The following is a 24,779-nucleotide window of genomic DNA, read 5'->3' as shown; positions in this document are numbered from 1 at the left end:
TTATTCTTCTTCCACCAGAGCCCTGAGGGAATATTTCTCAGGTTGCCACCATGCAAATCCAACCGGGTTTCTGGATCTAATGACAATGGAAATGTGGGGGACTCTTAAGGCTGTGGCCCCCCAGGAGTTTCTCACTCTCAAGACAGTCCACACAACCTTCAGCAATTTATCAAAATGAGCATTTAAATCTTTCTACCAGTTTATGGCTTCAGTAATTTCTGTTCCAGGTAAGCAGATCTTGGATGTATCTTTCTGGATATGCCTGTCTCTCCAGATTTCAGTGTTGCAATGTGCCCACCAACCTCAGTTCTCAGGAAGATAAAAGAAAAGTCACTGATTTTCAGCCTGCCCAAATTTTTCTTCTTGTAAGGATACAAGCGATCACTTGCAAGCTGTTTACATGTCATAGCTGAAACAGGAATTCCAAACAAGTTTTGGAATGCTAGAAAGTTGAAGATTATGAAATGCAAACAAAATCACAAAAATTCTTTAACTGCTCAAATGTTTAAATGCTGAAGTAATGCAACAGCTTCACAATAAGTACTCCAGTGTCAACAGAAAGAATATCAGGTGTTGTCTGTGCAGAATTATGCAGAAATGTTGAGTATGGGCAAGATAGCCAACACCCTGCATAGAATCCATTGCACTTTGATTCAACTTTGAATAAATTGTTTGCACTTTTGCACATCCACCATAATTTGCATTTGTATTATCTCTATGGAAAGCAGTACACTTCTCATGAACTCAATAAGTGAGCAGCAGCCTTCTAAGCAAGCCTTTTTCACGACAAAAACATACAAGCAAAGGGATTTATTTTTCAGTATTGTGATTACTTGCAACTTGGGCTGTGTTGTAAAAAGACAAGGCATTTTAGATCTTTAATAATCTCTGTAATAGTAAATAGAGCTATTACATTGTTTTATTGTTACAGCATTTTATCCTGGCACTTAAAATTTTTTTGCAATTTTAGGATCAGAAAATACTCCTGATATGTTTGATCAGTCATTTGTGCTGAAAAGATTGATAATGATGATACACAAGGTGGACGGTCATTACAACTTCTGCTGTGATTATTTTATTTTCATCCGAATTTGTTTTAATTAGAAAATGTATTTTATCTGTTTATAGCTGAGATAATCCTATATCTCTTAGGTTTAGCTGTTAATAGATACTGGTTTATAAATGACTTTCTATCACTTTTTCATATTGAATGAACAGTTTCATGCTGTGGAAAAGGTTTCAAAAGGATTTTTTCCCTCATTTAGTACATAACCAATGTTCTGAAAATGAATCATGAATTTACATTTGCATTTGGGATTCAAATACTAGATGATAGCAAACACCACAGAAATTGAAAATATTGAATTTGATAGTCTCATGGCATCATGATTATGTTTGTCACTCACGAGGCTAAAGTTATAACAGTAAATTGGGGTTGAACTGTAGAAGTTGTTACCAACTAACAATAAACTGAACTTTGAGATGTGATGCGGAAAAGGTGGACATCATGTATGGCTGCAAGCGAGAGCTGTATTCGCAAGGAAGAACCTTCCCAAAGAAAGCCACAGCTGATCTCATACAAGGTTTTGGGAAGCTTCGTTCAAGGATTGGTGGATTTTCAGAAGCAGGGGTGTGTATTGATTGACAGACTTTCAATTATGTTAGTGTGATCACTGAAATAAGGCTGTTATTGACTGGCAAACTTTCAGAAGTATGGTCACTAGACTGAGGTATCTGCTGACTGACTTGTCTACAGGCACGGGATAGTAACAAATTGGCTGACTTTCAGAAGCTGCAGTCTCTTTAACTTGCTAACTGTCAGAAGCATGGCCACTGTTGATTTTCAGAGCATGTGTACTGATCCAAAGTAATCTCTAATTAATGGTGATTACTTGCTTACAACTTGAGACTGTGACAAAAAGAAGTCTTTTCCTTTCTTTAATATGGAAAAGAAGACTCTCAATTCTTATTTACCTTCTCCTACACCCACCCCGCCCCCACAGCTTTGGTCTTTCCTCCGCCAAAAATATGAGAGAGACTATAAGGGGTTCTTTCGGTCTTTGTGGAGATACAATTTTCAGCTAGCATTGCCACCTAAGTCATTTAAGTGCCAATTACTGAAGCAGAAAAATAGTTTCAACTGCTCGATTTTCATTACTGGGAAAAAGTACAACTTATTACAATAAGGGTGACCTGACAAAATCAATACAGGATGCAGTTCAAAGTCATTCAATATGAGACATATCCAGTATACACAGGATACCTGGCAACCCTACCTTCGAGTCAGCTTAGCCTTCTCATTCACCAACCTCATCTCTTTGCTTGTGAACACCATGTCTTGTTTCTAATCCATTATCTTGTCTCCTGTTCTCCATATATGCTATCCCTGCTTGAGTTTGGACTCTCATTCACCTATCACTTGAATTACCATAGCCCAGATTTCTAGGCATCAGTCTATACAGCTTTAATACATACTAAACACACCCTCTATACATCGTTGCCAGAACAATGTTCCTTACTTAACATTTTTAACTGACTCCATCAATTTCAGGATAAAATCCAAACTTCTTTTCATGGCAAATAGGCCCTTTGTGTTCTGGCCTCTGCCTTCTACTCAGACTTTAACATCTGCCATTCTCCTGCTCATTAGTTCTATACTTGAGTTTCCATAAAGGTGTCATGCTATTACTCACCTCTACCTCTCCTATTTGGAATGCTTATCTCATCCTCTGGAGAGTTCTTATTATTCTTTCAAAACCTGGCTCAGGCATCATTGCCTCTGGAAAGCTTTCTCTGATGTCACCACGTTTCCTTGGTTACATTCAGTCTCTCCTTCATCACGTCCACATCTCTACAACTTTCTTGCACTGCAACATATTGTCACAACCTATCTATCTGCCTGTTAAAACAACCACACTTACATACAGTGACATAATAATTTGCTTTACTCATCTGATAGTCCTCCATCCCCTTTCCTCCATTCATGGCTTCTTGAAGGCCTGTGACTTTTTTCTTAAAATTCCCAGTGTGCAGCATAGTACATGTCCCAAAGCTGGGACTCAAACAACCAACCAACCAAACTACTGAGTTGCTTATAAATTACTCCTTTTGTTTTCTTAAAATTGTTTGACACTAGAGAACACCAAGTAGGAAAAACATACTCTTTATTTCATGAAGTGATTGATGTACCTTCCAATATTTTGGCACATATGCTAGATTCATTAAACTACTTTTGACAGCCCCTTCTGCTGTGAATTTAGAATATATGTTATTAAATATATATGTATAATATATATTAAATATAATTTAATAGCTTTAAACTTGAAAACTGCTTCTTTTTCCATTTAATATACTTAAGATGACAGCTCACAGTATATAGCATGTATAATTTCATAATAAATGACTTCAGAGCAAAAAAAATAATTCTGAGAACAGAATTAAAAATTGTGTAGAAAATTTCCAATTCACAGCAATTACTAGAAGAACAAAGGAAGAGAACAGACTTTTATTTCTACTTTTAAATGAAATCCAGGCACAAAGTTTGACATCAAGTCAGGAAAAGGACAAACCCCAGAAAGTCAGAGGTAGTTTACAATTCATTTGTAACTTTCATTTGGTCCTTTTCTCTAAAAATGTATAATTTCTTTGACCACATCTTTTATATACTATTACAATGTCAGTTATTTTTAAAAAAGTATTAAGTTTACAGTTTAACAGGAAATCCAGTGCACACTTCCCCTCATCACCCAGATGTTTACAACAATGACATATGATATGCAGCATGCGATGCTCTAGAGAAAACAATTACTTTACAAATGCCCAAAGTCAAGGTCTCCAGTCCGGAATTCTTCATTTTAGGTTATTATAAAGTGTCTGATAGGACTGAACAATTTCCACTTTTCTCATTATCTATTACATAGGTTTATCCTTGGAATTTATTATTTGATGACTAAATCATAGAATGGCTTTTCATATCCATTACATTTATTACATCACTTTCATGTATTCTGATGAGCTTTGGTTTCAGAATGTCACACATGCAAACCTACTTTCTAGGGCTTCTCTTCAATATGAATTTTATGATGATTAGTAAGAGATGACCTGTGATTGAAAAGTTTCCCACATGTATTACATTCATAGGGTTTCTCTCCAGTATGAATTCTCTGATGGGCAATACGTGATGAGCTTTGTCTAAAAGTTTTCCCGCATGTATTACATTTGAAGGGTTTCTCTCCTGTATGAATCCTTCGATGTTGAATAAGAGCTGATCTTTGGCCAAAAGATATCCCACATTCTTCACATCGATATGGTTTCTCTCCTGTGTGAATTCTCTGATGATTACTAAGGGATGAGTTACACCTGGATGTTTTCCCACACTCATTACATTTATAGGGTCTTTCTCCAGTATGCATTCTCTGATGTTGAATGAGAGCTGAACTTTGTCTGAAGGCTTTCCCACACACTTTACATTTACATGGTTTCTCTCCAGTATGAATTCTTTCATGAATAATAAGTGTTGAGTGGGAACTTAAGGCTTTACCACATTCATTACAATTATAAAACTTCTCACCAGGAAGAATTAGTCAGTGTCTGTTAAGTCGTGAAATAGAAGTGAAACCTTTTCCACATTCATTACATCTATAAGGCTTTTCTCCAGTGTGAATTCTTTCCTGTTGAATAAGAGATGCACTCTGACTGAAGGCTCTCCCACATTCACTACATTTAAAAGGTTTCTCTCCTGTGTGTATCCTCTGATGATAACGAAGGGATGAACTAGACTTAAAGGTATTGCCACATTCATTACATAAATAGGACTTCTTTCTGGAATTCATTCTCTGACATCCAGGAAGGGATGTGTTGCAACTAGATGCCTTCCTACCTGGATTATATTTATAGAGGTTTTCTCCAGCATGGATTTTTTGATGTATAAAAAGGCCTGACCTTCTGCTCAAGGATTTACCACATTCTTTACATCTATAGGATTTCTCCACAGTGTGTGTTCTTAGGGGTTTATAAAGGGATGTACTGAGAGTGAAGGCTTTCCCACATTCTTTACATATATAGGGTTTCTCTCCAGTATGAGTTATTGGATGTTGAATAAGAGCTGAACTTTCGTTAAAGGCTTTCGAACAGTCTTTACATTTAAACAATTTCTCTCCACTATGGTTTATCTCATGTTTATGAAGGGATGAAGTATTAATGAAAGTTTTCTCACACATACTACATTTATAATGTTTCCCGGCTGTGTTGATTTTTTGTTGATTAAATAAATTGGAATTCTGTTTGAAGCTGTTTCCTTGTATTTCACATTTTGGTGGGGTGTTTTCTCTGGGAACCATCTGTTGCCTAACAAGGACTGACTTTGGGCTGAAGTTTTGGCCAAATTCAGTATTTTTATGTTTTCTTTCTACAGTGAGGATTTTTTTGTGAGCGACTGAAACTATCTGAACACTTTCTTTTTTCTTCTGCTTTTTCTCCAATCTGTCTTCATATTTGCAGGGGTTTTCTAATTTGAAGTCCCAGGGTCCATTCCTTTTGGATCTTTTCATTATCAGCTCCTGAAATGAAGAACCTTGTGTTTGAGTTGACTTTGTGGTTTTATAACTGTTCTTCCATCCTGGAAGGGAAAGAAAAAACTGAAGATGTTCCATGTGATACAGCATTTGGCTACTGAGACTAAATGTATAGACTGAATATTGATGGTATTTAAATAAGGTCTTGGTATATGGCCAAAAACAGTAAGAAGAAAAACTTAGGAGATTTAAGCAGTACAGAGAATCAATCAACATGAGTTGAGAACAACAGGGTGGAGAAAAGATTAAACAAACCCATTTAAAGAGGGTGAGTGTAAGAGTGATCAGAAGAATTGGCTAATGGAAAATGGAGAAGAGGGATTCAAAGGGGAGCCATGAATTGGAAAAGGCAGCCTGGGATCAGAGTCCAAAGCCTATGATAGAATCCTAAATTATCTTCATGACATTTTTCTTCTTTGTGTAATCATTCCTAATCTGGAAAGTCTTCATCCCTTTTCCCTCATGCCAAATTCCTTTGTATCCTTCAGATTCAGTTCAAAAGTTAACTCTGAGTCCCTTCTTGACTGTGAGTTTCCACAGAGCATTCCTGTTATTATAGGCACTCACCACAGTGTTAAAAATATATATCTATATATTCTATATATGTAATTATATTTATCTATATCTAAATATTTTCACTTTCCTTTTCTACCCTAATGTTCTCTGCAAGCAGATTAGCATGCCCTATCCACCTACAGATCCTCCTAATGGCATCTGAATTATACACAAAATGTTTGTTTTGTTAACCTTCCTTAATAACTTATATATACCTAATTGGAACAATGTCAAATAATCTCAATTATTTATATATTAATTTCATACACACACACACACACACACACACACACACACAGAGGATTCAAGACTTGCATGAGAAGTTGCCTTCCAGGACAGTACATTATACAAGCAGAGGGAGGGTTTCAGAGCCAGTTCAAACAGGACGTAATTACTGAATTAATCTACAGAGGTGCCAACAGGTAGGCATGAAGCCAAAAGTTGCAAGATAAGAAAGCAGCCTTGCTCATTTATCAAGCAGGAGATGCTATGCAAGCAGCATAGAAAAGAGTCAAAGATCAATAAGACAGGAATAAACAAAATGGTAAAAAGGGCTAACATGATAAGGTGGTAAAAAACAGAATTAAATTCAATAAATTTTAAAGTTGGGTAAGGACACAATTCATTGAATATTAAATTCTGGTGGGGAATAGGTATACATATATTTTGGCATTTTCTCCTGGGCTAGAGTAACCATTTAAAGGGCTCCTTTGCAACTCACTGTATTTTGAGATTCCTATCTGACATTCACTTTCTCACCTGTTTACAGATTCTCTCTGCTTGGTGAACATAATATATTCTGCTTTTCTCTTTTCTTCTACCAGTGTTAACTTCTCAGTTTCCTTCATGGGTAACTTTCTATTTCCACTTTAAAACTGCTTTCCCTAGGGTTTGGGATTTTTTCCCCCATTCTACACACCCTCTCTGACTAATTTTAAATGCACCCATCTTTACTATTTTTTTAAGGCACTGATATTTGCCAAGCCGAGCAAGTGAGAATAACACTCATTTTAAAATACATATATAGGTAAGTATCAATAAATCACTCATTAAATTAGGAACCACATCTTCTGGAAGAGACCATAATGTGCATTTTGGGTAATAGCTCTTTTTCACTTAGCCAATCACAAAACCTATCTGCTCTCTAATCTTTACTATTTGTTGTAACAGAAAGAGGAGTTTTTTTTTTTTATTTTCTGTTCAACACCTTTCAATTTCCTTATCCATCTAAGTCTTGCTTAAGTGATCCAAATTTCAATAACATTATTTGGGCACAAGTGTGGGAGGCAGTGGTAAAAATGGAGTACTTTCCCTGTGAACATCAGTCATTGGTTCTAGGTTACTACACAAGCTGGAAAGAAAATACCAAGATTCCAAAATTTTGGATTGTAGTTTATAAGGCAAAGTTAGAGACCCTGCCTTAGGTCTGTATGTAAAGACTGCAGTTTTACAACCAACAACTTTACTAGAGCCCTGAGCACTGGGCTCGGGTACCTAAATGGTACTCTGTTTCTTATGCTTTACTGTTCCACCACAGACTCCTAACTAGTCTCCCCACCTCAAATCTTGCTGTCAATTCAGTCTCCACACTGTAGCCACAGTAATCTTTCTAAAATCCACATCTTACCATGTTGCAAACTTCTGTAAGATCCTCCAAATTATCTTCAATGATTTGTATATAAGTACGGTCCAGAGTACTTAACATGGTCAACAAGGTGTTTCATGATCTGACCTTCATTCACCTCGGTACTCATCTCCCTCCCCTGGTTTCTTGCCATGTATACTGAACTACATGCAGTTTCTGGAGCACTACATGTTTTTTTTCTTATTTTGTTATATTTGCATATGCTGAAGACATCCTTTCCATTCACAAATATTTATTAACTGCCTACTATGGACCAGGTAATGATCCACAACTGCTGAGCCTGTGCACCTGGAGCCCGTGCTCCGCAACAAGGGAAGACATTACAATGAGAAGTCCGTGCACCGCAACAAAGAACCCCCGCTTGCTGCAACTAGAGAAAGCCTGTGCGCAGCAATGAAGACCCAACACAGCCAAAAAAGAAAAAGAAGCTGAAGAACTGAAAAAATCACTTAGGCATTGTAATACTAGAGGGCAAGAAAAGGAAGAAAAGCAGAAGAGTATGGTGGTCCAGAAGCCAAAGGAATAAAGTACTCCAGTGAGGAGGCAATGATCAACTTTGTTAAACAATTTAAGAATTAAAAACTTAACCCTGATTGTGCCAAGATGGAGACTGTCTGGGATTTAATAACTGCTTTTCATGGACTAGTAAGGAAGAAAGCCCTACTGGAGTGCACAGAAGAAACAATGGGAGGTGAGAACATGGAGACATCAAGTATAGAAATGCTTTTGAAAAGTTCTGTTTAAGGGAGAATAGAGAAACAGGACATGGGGAGTTTTTATTTTTTAATGCAAGTAATTATAGCTACAAGGGTCCATACCAATACTGGGAAACTCACCTCAACTCTACTTCAAGTGCCAATGCCTTAGTCCAGAATGGGACTAATAACTTAAAACAGTCATGTTTCCCAAGGAAGGGGACATCAGTCCTGGATTATGGACATCCTAACTGTTCTTTATGGTCTGCTTAAAGTTTTCTGTAGGTCTAAGATATGTCTCCTGAAGTGCAGTTCAACTTTTGCTCTCTCCCAGAATCAAGCCTGGGCCTGAGCTAACTCATGAACAAGGTTATGACTTAGGTCAGAAGTTTAGAGAACAGGTGATTTTGCCAATGACCACCACCCTGACTAGTTCCTGTCATTAGGTCTAGTTTCTCCTCCCTTGGTGCTTATGAAACTCTGTGAGTCTCTCTTCAACCTTCTCTCCCTAGATGATTTCATCCACTCCCACACCTCCTATTTGAATGACTATCCTGAGCCTCAAAACACTTTACAGAGGTATTTCCAGCTGCCTGCTAGACTCTTCATTGGAGGATTTTTCTTCAAATTCAGCTTGTCCAAATCCGAATCCAGTGCATTCCTTTCAAACTCTTTTTGTGTTTCCAAGTTCTGAATTATATCATAACTTCTTCAGCTCCTTTGCCATCAATTCTTAGTTTCATCTCAGAAGCTTCTCTCCCCTGCATTCCAAGTCTAGTCAGTCATCAAATTCCCTTGAATCTCTTCACTAAGATGTCTCTAACAACCATCATTAATACATCCAAGTTCAGGATCTCCTTACTCAATAGTGACTATTGCTATTGACCTTCAAGTTGATCCTCTGACCTGTTTCTCACCTTTCAAGTATTACTTCCCACTGAACTTATTAACCTTCTTACTATATAGAACTCCTCTTATTATTTCAAAAAGCACTGACTGCTCCTTATTTAATTCATTCATCAAATACTTAAAAAGCACCTACAACATGTCAGGCTCTATCTTAGGCATGTGATCCACAAGACATTCCAGATCTGGTAATGAAAAGAAACAGTTAACTTCTTTAAGGAGCTCCCAGTTTGGCATTAGAGACAAAAAAGGAGAAGTGTGGTAATTTATACAACAAAAACACAAGACAGAAATGGATGAAAATGTGAGCTTACAACAACATCCAAACTACCCTCAGATAGTACCAAGTACAAGCTGGGAAGGCGTACTAGTGGTGGCCAGAATTTGGGGGAAGAAATGTCTAAAATGGGATTTTAAAGGATTAGCCATAGATTAGATGGAGGGATAGTGTGAGGGCTAAAGGCAGCATCAAAATCTTTGAACCCAAGCCAACTTTCCAGACCTATATCCTTCCCACCTTATCCTTCAGGTGGTCAGATTCAAAATTATTCCTATAAAAATGTCACATGCATTTGCAGTCTCGTAAGGTTTTCTAGAGTCAGAGAATTGAGGGAGCTATATGCTGAGAATTACACACAACACCACGATGGGGGCAGAACTACACATCTGTAAATGTATTCCAGAATGCCTGTGTTGGTGAAAAAGAGAAATGCTGTTTTAGAAATTCTGTTGTTGGTAATTCTGATTTTTAAAGCTTTTTATTATGGAAGATGTTCAGCATGTACAAAAGTGGAGTGAATTGTACAATGAATTGCCAAGCCAGCATCAACAATCACTAATGCTGTTTCATCTATTACCTTATTATGGGTTGAATTGCATCACCCAAAAAAGATATGTTGAAGTCCTAATTTCCAATAACTCAGAATATAACCTTATTTGGTAAGGTTAAGTAACTTTGCAGATTCAATCAAGTTGAGATGAGGTGATTAGGGTAGGTTCTAATATGACTGGTGTCTTTATAAAAGGGAAATTTGGACACAGGCAAGCACAGAAAGACCATGTCAAGATACCCCAGGGGAACACCAAGTGACAAGAGAAGCAGAGACTGGAGTGATGCAGCTGCAAGCCAAGGAACAAGGACCACTGGCCACATCCAGAAGGTAGGGAGAGGCAAGGAAGGATTCTACCTGGACTTTCAGAGGGAGAATCGCCCCACAAAACTGTGAGACAATAAATTTCTGTTGTTTAAAGCCACACAGTTTGTGGCACTTTGTTGGAGCAGGCTGAGAAAATTAATACAACTCCCTTACGTCTCTTTCATTAGCATATGCTAAAGTACGCTAATTCTGTATTATATCATTTCATCAATAATACTTCAGAACACATTTCTCAAAGATAAGAACTCTATTTGTAAACATAAACACATATTTTTATTATAACCACCAAAATCAACATTATTGTTTGAAGTTATTTTTGCCTGTAAGGTATTAATTACATGTTCTTCACCCAATTCCAATGTGGTGGTGGGGGGGGCGGTTTCCACATCAATAATAAGCAATTCTTGGATACCAACTGGGTGTCCTCAATTCAGCTCAACTCTGACATTATCTATCTGGAGATAGCATCATATCCCACAGGTTAAGGGTTCAGTCCTACAAGACTGCCCCCTGCCTCCCTCAGACACCAGTTACAAACCCAGGTTATCATCTGTACTTCTGACCAACTGGCTATAAATCAGAGGTTCCCACGACCCCCTTCTTACGTTTGGTTAATTTGCTACAGTGGCTCATGGAACTCAGAGAAACATTCTGCTTACTAGATCACCAGTTAATTATAAGAGGATATAACTTGGGAACAGCCAGATGGAAGAGATGCACAGGTCAATGTATGGGGAAAGGGAATGGAATTTCTAAGCCCTCTCTAAGTACACCACACTCCCCAGATCTCCACATATTCACCAACCCAGAAGCTTTCTGAATCTGTCCTTTTGGGTTTTTATGGAGGCGCCATTATACAGGCATGATTGATTAAATCATTGGCCACTGGCAACTAATTCAACCTCCAGTCCCCCTCCCCTCCCTGGAGGTCAACTTTCAAACCTCTAATCACATGATTGGTTATGGCAACCAGGCCCCATCTTAAGATAGGGTCCAAAAGAAACCGCATTAACATAACAAAGACACCTTTGTGGCTCTCATCACCTAGGAATTCCCAGGGTTTTAGGAGCTCTGTACCAAATATATATTACTTATTATAAACCACAATATTTATATAAATCACTAAGGATCTTTATTCAAGCTGCTGTGATTTAAAAGCATTTGAGATAATTTTTCTCTGTGACTAAGCCAACAACCTGAAACACAATTAGGCTCATTTGTTTCATTTTGCTTTCAATATTTATGGAACACTTTTTCATTTTTGTTTAATCTTGTTTTATAATTTAAATTTTTTTTTTTTTTTTGCGGTACTTGGGCCTCTCACTGTTTTGGCCTCTCCCGCTGTGGAGCACAGGCTCTGGACACACAGGCTCAGTGGCCATGGCTCACGGCCCAGTCGTTCTGTGGCATGTGGTTATCTTCCCGGACCGGGGCACGAACCCCTGCATCGGCAGGCGGACTCTCAACCACTGCGCCACCAGGGAAGCCCTATAAAACAGTTTTATGGTTCCAAAGTCAACATTATAAAAACAAGGTACCTTAAAAAAATTCTACATTCTATCCTTGTTCTCTCAATCCTTTTTCTTTTTCTTCCTTCACCTTATAGGTAACCATTTTTATAGATCTGCTTTTATCCTTTTTTTTTTGGCTTCTCTATTTTTTTTTAATATAAGCAAATATACACTTTGTCTTTTTTGGTATCTCCTCCTTCCTTTGATAAAACTCCTATTCTCACTGTTCTGTTCTGCACTTTCCCCTACTTAGTAATATTATCACCCCACAGTGGAATTTACAGAATTCTTCCTCATTCTTATTTACAGTGAGAATTCCACCATGAGAATGTCCCTCAGCTTATTCAACCAGATTCCTTTGATGGACAGTTGGATTAACTCTAACTGTAATACACCAGGACATCATATGGGTACACGATAAAGGTACAGCTTTAAACCAATATCCATATTGCTAATTAGAAACCACAGCATTTATAAAATTCTAGCCCAAACTGGACCCAATGGGCTAACATTATCCAAAGCCACATACAACCAAAATCACCTCTTCTGCCAGCCAAGAAGAGAGCTAGCTGAAGGCCGTAGAACTACTCCTTACAATGAGGAAGCTCTTTATGTACTGACATGGAAAGAGTTTCAATATATATCAAGAGAAAGGGGCAGAATAATGTGTGCTGTATAATATAATTTGAGTGGACAGAGAAAAACAAGAAATATTTGTTTATATTTGCATAGAAGAGCTCTCCAGCTACTGCCTCCTTGTCACATCTCACCTTGTCGTATCCCACACATATTTATCTCCTCCTGCTCACTCACCCCTCATGGGCTCCATTCTGGCTTCTGTCCTTACCACTACTCTAAGGCAACCATGACCTTCATGTGACAAAGGCAAGATGCTCTCTTCAGTCCCCACCTAACTTACCTCTCAGCAGCATCTGATAGTGACCCCTCATTTTCCTTCAGATGCTCACTACCTAAGCTACAGTGACCCTGAACTTGCCTCAAATTCTTCTCATGTTCCACCAGCTTCAATCTCCTTTGTGTGCTCATTTTCCTCTACCTGATCTTTAATCCTTGGAGTTCCACAGGTTTGAGTGCTAGGCCCCTGATTCTTTTCACTCTGTACCCTTTCCACAGGCCAGCTTCATCTATAAACATACTCTAGGCAAGACTTCTCTACTCTCCATACCTAATTATACAAAACCCAGCTCAAAACAGCAACTTGAGTGTCTCAAAGACAGCTCAACTGAATTTATGATTATTTCCTCCCCCAACCTGTATAACCTTTCTGTCTCTGTAATTGGCACCAGTTCTGAATCAAAACTTTAAAAGGCATCCTTCACACCTCTCCCTCTGCTAATCAATTACCAAGACTTGTTTATTCTGCCATCTAAATATGTCTCAAGTTCATCTACTTTTCCCTACCTCTACTGATACCATCCTTTATGAGACTTGACTTCAATGACACTAGACTCCCGTGTTTCCTTCTATAGTACACCTTACCCTTGTCTTCCCTATGGGTTCATTTCTCTCTGCCTAGCCATGAAATGCCAGAGTTCCTCAAGATTGAGTCCTAGGCTCTTTCTTGCTCTTGCTGTACTCTGAATCCACTCCACAGGCTAACTCAAACTCAACCACTCTTTCAATTATCTTTAGTGACAGGGTCTCCCAAATTTACATTTAATGCCCAGGGTATATTATAAGGGGTGGAACTCCAAATCAAACAGGCTATTTGACATCTCCACTTGAATAAATGGGTCAACCAAAGACAATTTAAGTCATCCAAAACCATATTTATACCATCCCCCAAATCTGATCTCCTAGCACCACTATCTCAGTGAAGGATATCACTGTCCATCCCAGAACAAACCACAAACCAAGCACGCATCCTTGACAACTCCATCTCCTCTATCTTCCATATCTAAACCATCTCCAAGTCCTGTTGCTTTTATCTGCCAAATATCTCTGCAACTGGTTCCCTTTTTTCGGTCTCCATCACGACTACCTAACCAAGTCATTCATACATTCACTAACTGGAAGCTGACTCTGACCAGACACTATTTTAGGTACTGGGGACATGGGAACAAATGAAACAGACAACCCAGCATGAGGGAATTTACAATCCAGAGGAAGAGCTGATAATAAATAAATATGTACTATTTGGCAGTAATAAGTACTCTGAGAGAAAATGAAGCATGGTGAGGGGATAAAGAATGTGGAGGACAAAGGACCTGTGTCCTGTGGAGGACAAAGAACAAAGGATGAGCTGTGTCTAACTGACAAAGTGCCATCTGAGCAGAAACCTGTATAGTGTGAGGAAGTGAGTCAAGTGGGCTCCTGGCCATCACGAAGAATGGTCCAGGAGAGGAAAAAGCAAGTGCAGAGGCCCTGAGGTGGGAGCCTGCTTGGCCTTCCTGATGAACTACAAGGAGGCCAGGGTGATTAGAGTTCTCCAATGAAGGGCAGAGAGGAAGGAGGTGAAGGCGAAGAGGTAGCTGGGGCCAGACCACAAAGGCCTCTGAGGGCCACGCTGGGGGCTTTGGATTGTGTTCTATGTGATAGAAGCCACTAGAGGTTTTGAGCATGCGAGTGAGATGACCTGATCTATCTTTTAAATAGACCATTCTGGCAGCTACAAGGACAGTAGATGTTGGTGGCAGAAGAGGAGTGCAGGGGATGAGAACAAGACTAAATCAAACATAGTAAACAGGGCTACAGAGCATTTGGGCTCAACTTTCACCTTGTAAGAAATTCACTCCTTAAAATCACTGCATGATATTTAATTAGGCTGCCGCTATAACCCCTACAGCACCTTTCTGCAAATTAGAAAAAGACCCCTATTCTCTGTGCAGATGAAGCCCCAGCAAGTCTCAGTGAGTCGAAGGCAGTCCACAAGCAACCCCTTAGCTGACCACCCTTCCAGGTTCAGTCTGCCCTGAATTCTTGCATAAATATAACAAAGGAAGAGAAAAAGACAAAGAAAGAAAAACACCTTTTCATTGGAGGTAACTGTTTACCTAGATCATCCCTGGATTTTAAACTTTTTGAATAAAAGAATATTTTCATGTTAGGTGTAAATCAAACTCATGAGACGTTCAAGTTGATTGAATCACATTATGCTTATTTTATATATATATATAACTTATATACATAATATGCCAGAATAGTGATTAGACTTTGGACTCATTTCTTAAGTAAGAGACTCAGATGAGACGTGTACCCTTTGAGCCATTTCCTCCCATCTCTCAACATGAAACATACAGATCCAGGGATGACAGTTTGTTTTCCCTTTTTGTCTTGTTTTTCCTATTTGTGAGGAGTCTTGAAGTGAAAATTATATTTTAAAAACACACTTGGAGGCAATTAGAGGTTCTAGGAGTCCTACCCTGGAAGCATAAGCTTTTCTGTCACCGGTTGTTCAAAGGGTTGGTTTTTGGTTTTGGTCTACAGTTAATGATCAAGGTACTTCCAAGAACATCCAGGTCCCTCACCTAAGCTCACAGGGGAGTGAGCTCCCCTTGGAAGGGAAACTGTTCCAAGGGCACTTTAGTCCAGGCAAATGGGAGACTCGCCAGGGGTGCAGGAGAGACACAACCACACGCCAGCACACCCAGGACGCCCCATCTCACTGTCTCCTTTGACCAAAGAGAGGAGGTTCATCCCATCAAGAGAAATGCACACACTGATTGGCTCTGATGGCCTTACTTCCTCCAGACACCCACTCAGAGTTTTCCTTTGGGGACAGTTTCCCAACTCTGAGAAGGACTTGACATCACCACTAGGTGTCTTCAGGGTCTCTCTGGACAGCTTTCAACTCCAGTCATACTTTCTATTCAGTTTAATCCAACTAACATTTCACTCAGGAAGGGGGACTCCTCATGGATCAGAGGCTCCCGAGGCGAATGGAAAGGGAACAATTCTTCCATCTCTTCCTTTGATCTTCCACGCCATACTCAGTCCACACCTGACGCCCCTCCTAAACTCTCCACTGGTTTCCTGCTGCCTGTGTTCTCTGTTTACTTTGTGGTGGTCTCTAGCAGTTCCCACAAAATTAGAATATTTCTCCCAAGTGACAGTTAAAAGATAAAAGGAGAGATAAGTGTGGTTCCCACCTCAAAAGATCTCACATTATACGGGGAAGAACGAGCTCTACTAAAGGTGTGGGTGCTTTAGGGATCGAGACAGCCTGTCCCACAGCCCTTCTGCTGGGCCCGCATTGTGAGGGGTCATCACTGACTCATCTGGACCCGACAGCAACCTCAGACAAGTCCTACTACGTCTATGCCAGGTGGCTCCACATTGGTTGCAGGCTGATCCTTGCACAATATAAACCTGGGCCCGTGGCCAGGGTACTTCAACTCCTCAGAGGCTGTGCCTGGCTCTCAGGTCCCGGCTCCCTCTCCCTGCTCCCGTCTCCACACACCGGCTTCCTTTGTCTGGACTCTCGGACGTGCTCTTCCTGTGCCTGAACGCTTCTCACAATGTGGGATCCGGCCCTTCCTCGGGAAGCCTTGCCCACAGCACTCCTCCTGTTCCACGTTCTCACAGCACCTGCGGCTCTTCCCCCGAGGTCCTCACCGGAGGCTGTCATTCCACAGCCCTGTGTGCGATTAGCCTCCACCTCCACTGAGCTCCGCCAGGGCAGGACCTGCATCCTTCTGTCCAAGGTTGCACTGCTGTTTATCACGGGACAGGGAAGCAGTGAGCGAGGCTTAGAACCTGGCTCCCCCAGAGCCCTGGCCTCCCCAAGTCAACAGCTCTCAGTCCTCAACTTCCATGACAGCCCAATCTGCCAGTTTTCTCCTCTGGTGACTTCTTCTCAGGCTCAGCCATAGATTCTCCCTTCTTAACCCACCTCATAAAACTGAGGTTTCCTGGGACTCTGTCCTCTCCTCCGGTCCCTCATCTGCTCAGCTCAAGGCTTCAAATGCCACCTTTGCACTGATGGCTCCCTGACCTCCCTGTTGAGTTCTGACCCTGTTTACCTTCTACAGCTGTCCACTGGTGACCTCTACCCATATTTCACTAACATTTCAAATGAAACCCATCCCACACCGAACCTGTCCTATACCCTTAATAAAGGGACCTCTCCTCTTTCCTGAACTCACTGCACATGCCTTCCTCCAGGTAATGTCTTGCCTACATTATGGAATAATCTCCAGAAGGTTCCCACCTCTAGTTTTTCCTCACTTCAAATCTAGGACCAACAGTGTTTCCAAAGTAACCATTCTTATTTAATTGAAACTGTGTAATAAGGACTCATGAATATATTCTCTGTGAAAATTTTAATAACATTGCATGTAACTAAAGTCCCCTTTCATCAATGCCCATTCTCAGTCCCAATCCAAATGTAACTAGTTACCAGCTTAGGTGTCCCCCGACCTTTCTCTTGGCACTTACACGCACATAATGCATATAGACAAACACCCACGTAATTTTCTTTACACATAAATCGCGATATGTCATAATAATGCACCGTAACTTGCTTTAGTCCTTCACGTAGCTTGGAGCTCTGCCCACACCAGGGCTGCTGCTTTCTGACTGTGGTGCTGTGTGCCAGTGTAGGGACCCACCTCAGCTTCTTTAGCCTTTACTGAAGGACGTTTAAAGTATCTCAGACTCAGACTATTTTTTCTAAAATATCAACAACCATACAACTCTTCTGCTTGAAACTCTTCAATTATTTCCAGTCATCCATGGACAGTTCCCATCCCTAAGAACTGTACCAAAGCACTTCATAGTGTGGCCCCCACCTGGCTCTCTAATCTCATTTCCTTCCTCATCTCTTTCTTTTCCCATATACCCTGAGCTTCAGTCTGAATGAATTATCTGCAGTTCCTTAAATGCACTAAGTTTGCTGAATGAATGCATGACAATGTAGCCCTCCTCTGAAACAACAGGAAATCACAAGAGAAAAGATCCTGAGAGATTCACTTGTGCAGTAATTATCAGAGAAGAAGAGGAAGCTTGTGACTAGGGGCCTTAGCATCCCTTCTCCAAAACTTCTTCAGGACTGAGAACCTGCAGAAAATTCCCCAACCAACATCTCCGAGTTGCACATGCACTCACTTACCAGACTGCTGCCTGCAGAGATTCCGCACCCACTCACCTAGAGAGGAGCCTCCAGGGCTTTCTTTCTCTACCTTCCAGGGATCTTCTCCTTGCTGCAACAGGGAGATCACCTCGGGTTTGGAAAATGGGAGTCCTGCTCATAGACCAAAAAGAAGAAAAAAAAAGAAAAAGAAAAAAAAGACTTGATTTTGCCTTGACACAAAGAGGTATCTGAGATCTGAGCGGAAAACTCAAAGGATGATACAGAGAACTTCTGTGGGATGCTCCAGTTGTGCCCCCACAATGTGAGGGGTGTGTTAGGGTAAAAGCAAGGGGCAATGTAACATTTAGTTGTATGTTAGTGAAGTATGATAAACATGCAGACTTGATTAACAGGGTGCTAATAGCTTTCTATACAAGAGGGAATATGTATATACTGTTAAATGTATGTTAAATGTACAGATTCAATTAATATTTGTAACAGGTATCTGTGGAAAGGATTATGTACCAAGTAGCTTGTTTAAAATGAGAAAACACTATCTGACTCCCTTTGAAAGATGGCAGCAGTCAGCAAACTATGGGTCATAGGCCAAATCTAGGCCACTGTCTGTTTGTGCATGGCCCTTGAGCAAAGAATGGTTCAAAAAAAAAAAAGAAAAGGAATACGTTACAGAGACTATATGTGGCCCACAAAGCTGAAAATATTTACTCCCTGGCCCTTTACAGAAAAAGTTTGCTGACCCCTGTAAAAGAGAATTGAAAAAAGCCAGTGTTGGGTCAAAGAAAAAGGTTGAGGGATGCTCTCTGTTAAGAGATGAGCAAACACATCATAGTTCAGTCATAGTGGGAAAATGTTGACTGCAGTGAGGGAATTTCTAATGTGCAGCTCTGTAGATTGTCCCATCCATGGGGCAATTCCATACCTACGAGGGAGAAAAAGGTTTTCAGGTTTATTTATGGAAATCCAGTTTGCACAGTGCTAAGGCAAAACTCAGCTAAAGTTTTTAATGACCCAGGGCTTTTACCCAGGAAATCAGATGCTGAGGTATCCCAATTTCTGAACTCTGTATCTACAGGGAAAATTTCCTTACCCAATGAGACAAGGTTACTATAGTTCTCCAGCATCACATCTTGGTACAAGTTTCTCTGAGAAGGAGCCAGCTTTCTCCACTCATCCCGTGTAAAGAACACAGCCACATCTTCAAACGTCACTGACACCTGTAGAGACAAGCATCTCAGCTCACCCAGGACCACCCAGCACACAGGGTGAAAAAGGCGGCAGTGGGGAGTAGACGGGCTACCATGAAATGCTTCTATATTATTCTAGGTTCTGAAGGTTCCAGGTCATTTGCTTAATGAACAACTGACCAATGACAAATAGATACTGAGTAGCAGGAAGTATGAACCAGGCTCCGAGTTAACTGCTACAAGAGATGGGTGGAGGTATTAAGGCCATTAGTGGGAGTGTTAATTAGAATAATCTTCCTGTTGGCAATTTGATAACATACATTAGAAGCTTTAAAATGTGCATACTCTTTAACTCTCCAATTACTATATTTGTTTGATAATGAACACTGAACAAAAATGCACATGCAAGGACATTTATCATGGTGTTAGTAACAGCAAAGAAATGGAAACAACCTCAATAATCACTGAGGGAGCTAGTTTAAATAACTGAAGGCACTCTGTGCTCCCTAAAGCTTGAGGACAGTAATAATGGAAATTAAAATAGCTATAATTTATTGAATGCTTTTTTCAGGCTAAGTACTATTCTTAGAGCTTTATATTAACCTTTAGTGTATATCTTTATTTTATCTTCACAACAACCCTATGAAGAAGGTACTATTATTGTGTCCATTTTACACAAGAGAAAACAAAGAGAAATTTATCCAAGTCACACAGCTGGTATGAAGGGAAAACTCACTCCTCCTGCATGTCTCCGCTACTCTTAATACAACACTACTTCACTTCTGACACCAGATGTGGGGGGTTTTCCACACACCAAGCAATTGTGGGACACCAGCTGGGTGTCCTACAATTAAACTCAATTCTGACACCTGAAGATAGTGTCAGATTCCCACAAGACTGGCCCCCTTTCAATGTCAATCACAAGTCCAGGTTGTTACCTGTGCTGCTGACTGACTGGCTCTAAATTGGAGGTTTCTACAACCCTCTCCTCAGGTTTGATTAATTTGCCAGAGTGGCTCACAGAACTCAGGAAAACATTTACTTACTAGATTACTGGTTGATTATAAAAGAAGATATAGGAACTGGCAGGTGAAAGAGCGGCACAGGGAAGGGGTGCACAGCTTCCATGCTCTCTCAGGATTCACCATTCTCTCTGACTCTCTACATGTTCACCAACCTGGAAGAACTCTGAACTCTTCTGGGTTTCTATGGAGGTTCATTACATAGGCACGATTGATTAAATCACTGACCATTGGTGACTGATGCAACTTTCATCTCCTAGGGTGGTGACAGATGGATAAGAGGGGTTATTGGGGGGCAGGACTGAAAATTCCAACACTTTAATCAAGGTTGATTCCCCTGGCAATTAGCCCGCATCCTTAGGTGGGGTACAAAAGTAACCTCATTAACATAAACTCTGGTGTGGATACAAAACACACCCATTGTGCCTTCATTGCTCTGAAGTAATTTCAGGGATAAAAAGCATATATTACTAACCACTTAGGAAATCACAAGGGTTTTGGAAATTATGTGCCAGGAACAGGGACAAAGACCAAATATATATTTCGTATTATAAATCACAATATCACAGCTGGTCAGTGGTAGAGGTAGAATTCCAATCCAAGGAACTGCCTCTCAACGCCTATCTCATAGGCTTAAGTAATAAATGATAATCCATACAATGGAGGTAAAGAGTAGTGATGGTAGCAAAACACTGTGAACGCACTTAATGCCAATATACTCAAAAATGGATAAAGTGGTAAGTTTAATGTTATGTATATTTTATCAAAATAAAAAGCTAAAATGATAAAATAAAAAATACATACATACATATGTACACATGTACATCAATAAATAATAAATAAGTAAAGGTACACAGACAATTATTCCGAGGGCTGCATACCAAAGGTATGACCATGATTATCTCAAGATGTTGGGGTAAGACTGATTTTACGTTTTTATTCTCTGAGATTTTTAACATTAACATGCAGTGCATGTATAATAAGATAATTTATTGGCACATGGCAGGGAATACAAGAAATGATCTTTGCCCTCAAAAGAATTTACAATCCAACTGGCAGACAAGAAAAACGCGTGAAACAATTTGAACAAGAAAAGTGTCGCTGGACAGGACCATATACTATTTCCTCGTTCAGTCCTCATTTTAGAGATGAGAAACACAAGGTCCAGGGCAGTTAAGACACCAGGTCACATACTTTACCAATGGCAGAGACAAGACGATAACTGAAGTTTTCTTTTAACCCAGCACTTGGTGGGTATATTCTCTCTCTGGTCTTAAACGTCCTGTCACTGAGTTTTACACACAATTCCACATAGTACTGATGTATCGGCAGCAGGTGAGGTTAGGGAGAAATGTCACATAGGACTCACAAGCAGGGATGGAGAAGATTCTGGGTAAGAGAGCAGCCTGGCTCTGTTGGAATGGAATGGGAAGGGCTTAGAAAAAAGTAGCCCAAATATGCAGAGGCAGGTCCTAGCCACAGTCTCAGAAGATCAACCACTACCACATTTCATGGGTCCAAAAGATACACAACATCACATTGCAGAGAACTCTGGTCATTTGGGAGCCAGGCCTGCCCTGTGTTCTGAAAGATGTACCAGACGAAAGGCTGGATGATAACTAACATGAACTTAGAGGCCAGACATACCTAGGTTTGATTTCAGGTTGCCTGACTTCGTTGAGCCTCAGTTTCAAGTGTAAAATGGGGGTAATAACTTCTGCTTCTCTATGAGAGTGAGAACAAAGGTGAAGCCCTCAGGATATTCCCCAGCAACGTTAACTACTATTGTTAGATGAGGATGAGTAAAGGAAGGATACTGTATAGTCATTTCTATCTACCAACAGTAGATAGATAGACATCATGAACTAGAATAATATCGTTTAGCTACCACAACCACCACATATTGAACATCTACTATGTGCCCGGCCCTGATAAGAATGCTTTCCATGCACTAACTCCCAGGATCCTCTCATCTACCCTTTGAGGTAGGCCCAGTTGTTGTATTCACTTTACAGGTGAAGAAACTGAGGCACAGAGAGGAAAGAAACTGAGGCACAGAGAGGTGGAGTTTTTTGCCCAAGACCCATTAAAAGCAACAGAGGAGATGGGCACAAACCTGGCCATCTGGCTCAAAAGCCCCACTGAGGAATCACTGTATACACTGCCTCTCCACTACCAATATCCCATGAAACTCTCACTGCTGCTTCCTGAGGAGTCTTCTCTCTGCTCTTGGAGTCAAGAGACCTCTCCATCTACGTCCCCACCAGCATGGCTATCCTTTGTTCACACAGTGGCTCACCTGGATGGGTTCCCACCCTCATTCTCACAACATAAAGTTGAAAATGGCAGGTCAACATCAGTTTTCAAGAGAGTGACAGAAGCAAGGCACATGATCCAGAAAGTTAAGATGGAGAAAAACTAAGAACTATGGACTGGGAAAAGCCTGGCGAAGGTATCATGAGGATTTCTCAGGGGCGGAAAGAAAAAGAAAAGCATTCTGGCCAAGGGTAGGGAGGGGGACACGACTGAGCAAAGGAGACAGGCCAGAAAGGAACTCTGCCAAGTGTGCATGTTTGTTTGTTCTGACCCCAAGTGGTATAAGACATGTGGCATCTTACCTATCAATTCAGTAATCATACAGTGAATTGAGATTAATGAATAAAAGAGTGTCTATTAGAAAAAAAAAGAGAAACACAAGCCATGGATTGGGGGGTTGGAGGCAAGCATTCCCTATGCAATCCACCATCCACCAGGGTGGACCAACTCTTCCAAGGCAGAAGGACATGGGCTCCAAATCCTGGTGAAGACTGTATTGGGGAGAAAACTTCAGTTTGTGGGTAAAATAACAAAAAAAAAAACCCCATCTATCTCTAAGACCTGAGATGGCAATGAACTCACCTGAGACCTTGCTTCCCTCTGTTCAGGAGCCATGTCCTCTTTCTGGGCAGTTTCACCTTAGGATGGGAGAAGTCTCCAGAAGCCAGATCTGAGAGAAGAAAAAGGGAACCAGGAGGAAGCCCCTTCTGCTTTCTAGACCTCAGAATCAGCAGCTCTGAAACCTTTATACCACTTGAAAATGATGCCAAGTGCCCCCAGAGAAGGAAGTCAGAAGGAACGAGGGCTAGACAGGACCAGAGAGAAGGGCTGGGTCATCCTGGTCCAGGCCCAGCTCTTTCCCTGGCTCAGAGGAAAAGTCCTAGGACTCTATCAGCAGTAGCAGCAACTCCCTGAGCCTCACCGCGTGCCAGGCACTACCTATCAATACATCGAGTCCCACAGCACAGTTGGCATTGTCAGCACCCCATTTTATAGATCAGGAAACTGAGGGCAGAGTGGGAGCAACTTGTCCCAGTCCACACAGCCAGGGAGGGTGGCACCAGGGTTCCAGGCACCGCGGGCTCCAGAGCACCTGCTCTAACCTCCCTGCGTGCATGTGACAACTTTTCTCCACCTCAAGCATTCCCACCCAATTCCTCCCCCTCCTGTCAAGGAAACAATTTCCAGATTTCTAGAGAAAGCTGCTTCGGAAAGGGAAAACATCAGCTCTCCTATGGCGGGGAGGGGCTGCTGTCTTGAGGAAAGGGCTCATTAAACCAAAGACCTGGGTCCAGTCCTGGCTCTGCCACTGGGGGAAGCTGGCGACTCACTTCTCGCGTAAAACAAGCCTGTCACTCGGGAGTGCAGGGGTGATGGTAAGGGGAGGAAATAATTTTCTCACGTTCACTGCCAGCCTGAAACAAATTCAAATGCCGGCAGGCGCTGAGCAGGTAGCGCGCTGGGAACTGGTCGGGAAGAAGCAGGAGGGTGGCTGGGTCCAGCCAATGGGGACGATGTGTCCGACCTGTCTCGTTCAGGGGCACGTCAGTGGGATGGCTGGGGGCGGCAGGCGAACAGAGCCAGGGGTACCCGGCTCTCGGCCCGCCGGCGCCCATAAAGACCCGGCTCGCGTCTCTTGGGCCTGTGCCCCATGCCCCGGTGACGGATCCTCCCGAAGCCCGGTCCTCCCTCCCGCATCCTGCCTACCCCCCGCCGCTCACCTCGCCCAGGCATCGGGGGTTCCGCGGGCCGCAGGCTGGAGGCTCCGGAACTGCCACGGCCGGACAGAAGCTTCCGCTGGGGACTCCACGCGGTGCCGCCCTGGCGGACCTCTGGCGGGTAATCAGCTCAAGCCAACGGCAAACGCCCGACGCCCGACGCCCCACGTAGGTCCGGGAGGGGCGGGGCAGGGACAGTCGCGAGCCCCTCTGGGAAATGTAGTCCATGCGAGAACAAAAGATTCTGGGAAATGTAGTTCTTCGAGCTTGTCTGCGAGGAGAGCCCTGGCTGAGCCTATCACTTGTCCAGACCCCATTCTGGGTTCGTGGTCGAGCTCCTTGGGCTGCTGGCTCCTGGGTTCCCGGTTCTTGCAGGAGGAAACCGAGGTTCCTACAGGGCAGTGACTTGTAGCTCTGCATGTGCGTAAATGAGAGCAAGGCAAGT

At 41.6% G+C, this 24,779-nt stretch overlaps 1 protein-coding gene and 1 long non-coding RNA gene across 2 annotated transcripts; both read right to left on the bottom strand.

Annotated features, from left to right (window-relative positions):
* Nucleotides 1-4,583: 4,583 nt before the first annotated feature.
* LOC309805265 (uncharacterized protein) lies at nt 4,584-18,235 on the bottom strand (the record flags this gene model as incomplete). Its single annotated transcript, XM_082623197.1, has 2 exons — nt 18,113-18,235; nt 4,584-5,617 (listed from the first exon to the last, which is right to left on the bottom strand). The coding sequence occupies exon 2, from the start codon at nt 5,547-5,549 to the stop codon at nt 4,584-4,586; it is 966 nt and encodes a 321-aa protein (XP_082479323.1). The 5' UTR covers nt 5,550-5,617; nt 18,113-18,235.
* Nucleotides 18,236-20,537: 2,302 nt separating this feature from the next.
* LOC309803666 lies at nt 20,538-24,447 on the bottom strand. The gene is made up of 3 exons (XR_014293983.1): nt 24,338-24,447; nt 23,199-23,286; nt 20,538-20,556 (listed from the first exon to the last, which is right to left on the bottom strand). It is a non-coding gene; the product is annotated as an uncharacterized lncRNA (long non-coding RNA).
* Nucleotides 24,448-24,779: the final 332 nt, after the last annotated feature.

This window comes from Mesoplodon mirus, assembly GCF_964341445.2.
Source record: "Mesoplodon mirus genome assembly, chromosome: 5".
Lineage (NCBI taxonomy): Eukaryota > Metazoa > Chordata > Mammalia > Artiodactyla > Ziphiidae > Mesoplodon > Mesoplodon mirus.
This window is presented reverse-complemented; position numbering and strand designations above follow the sequence as displayed.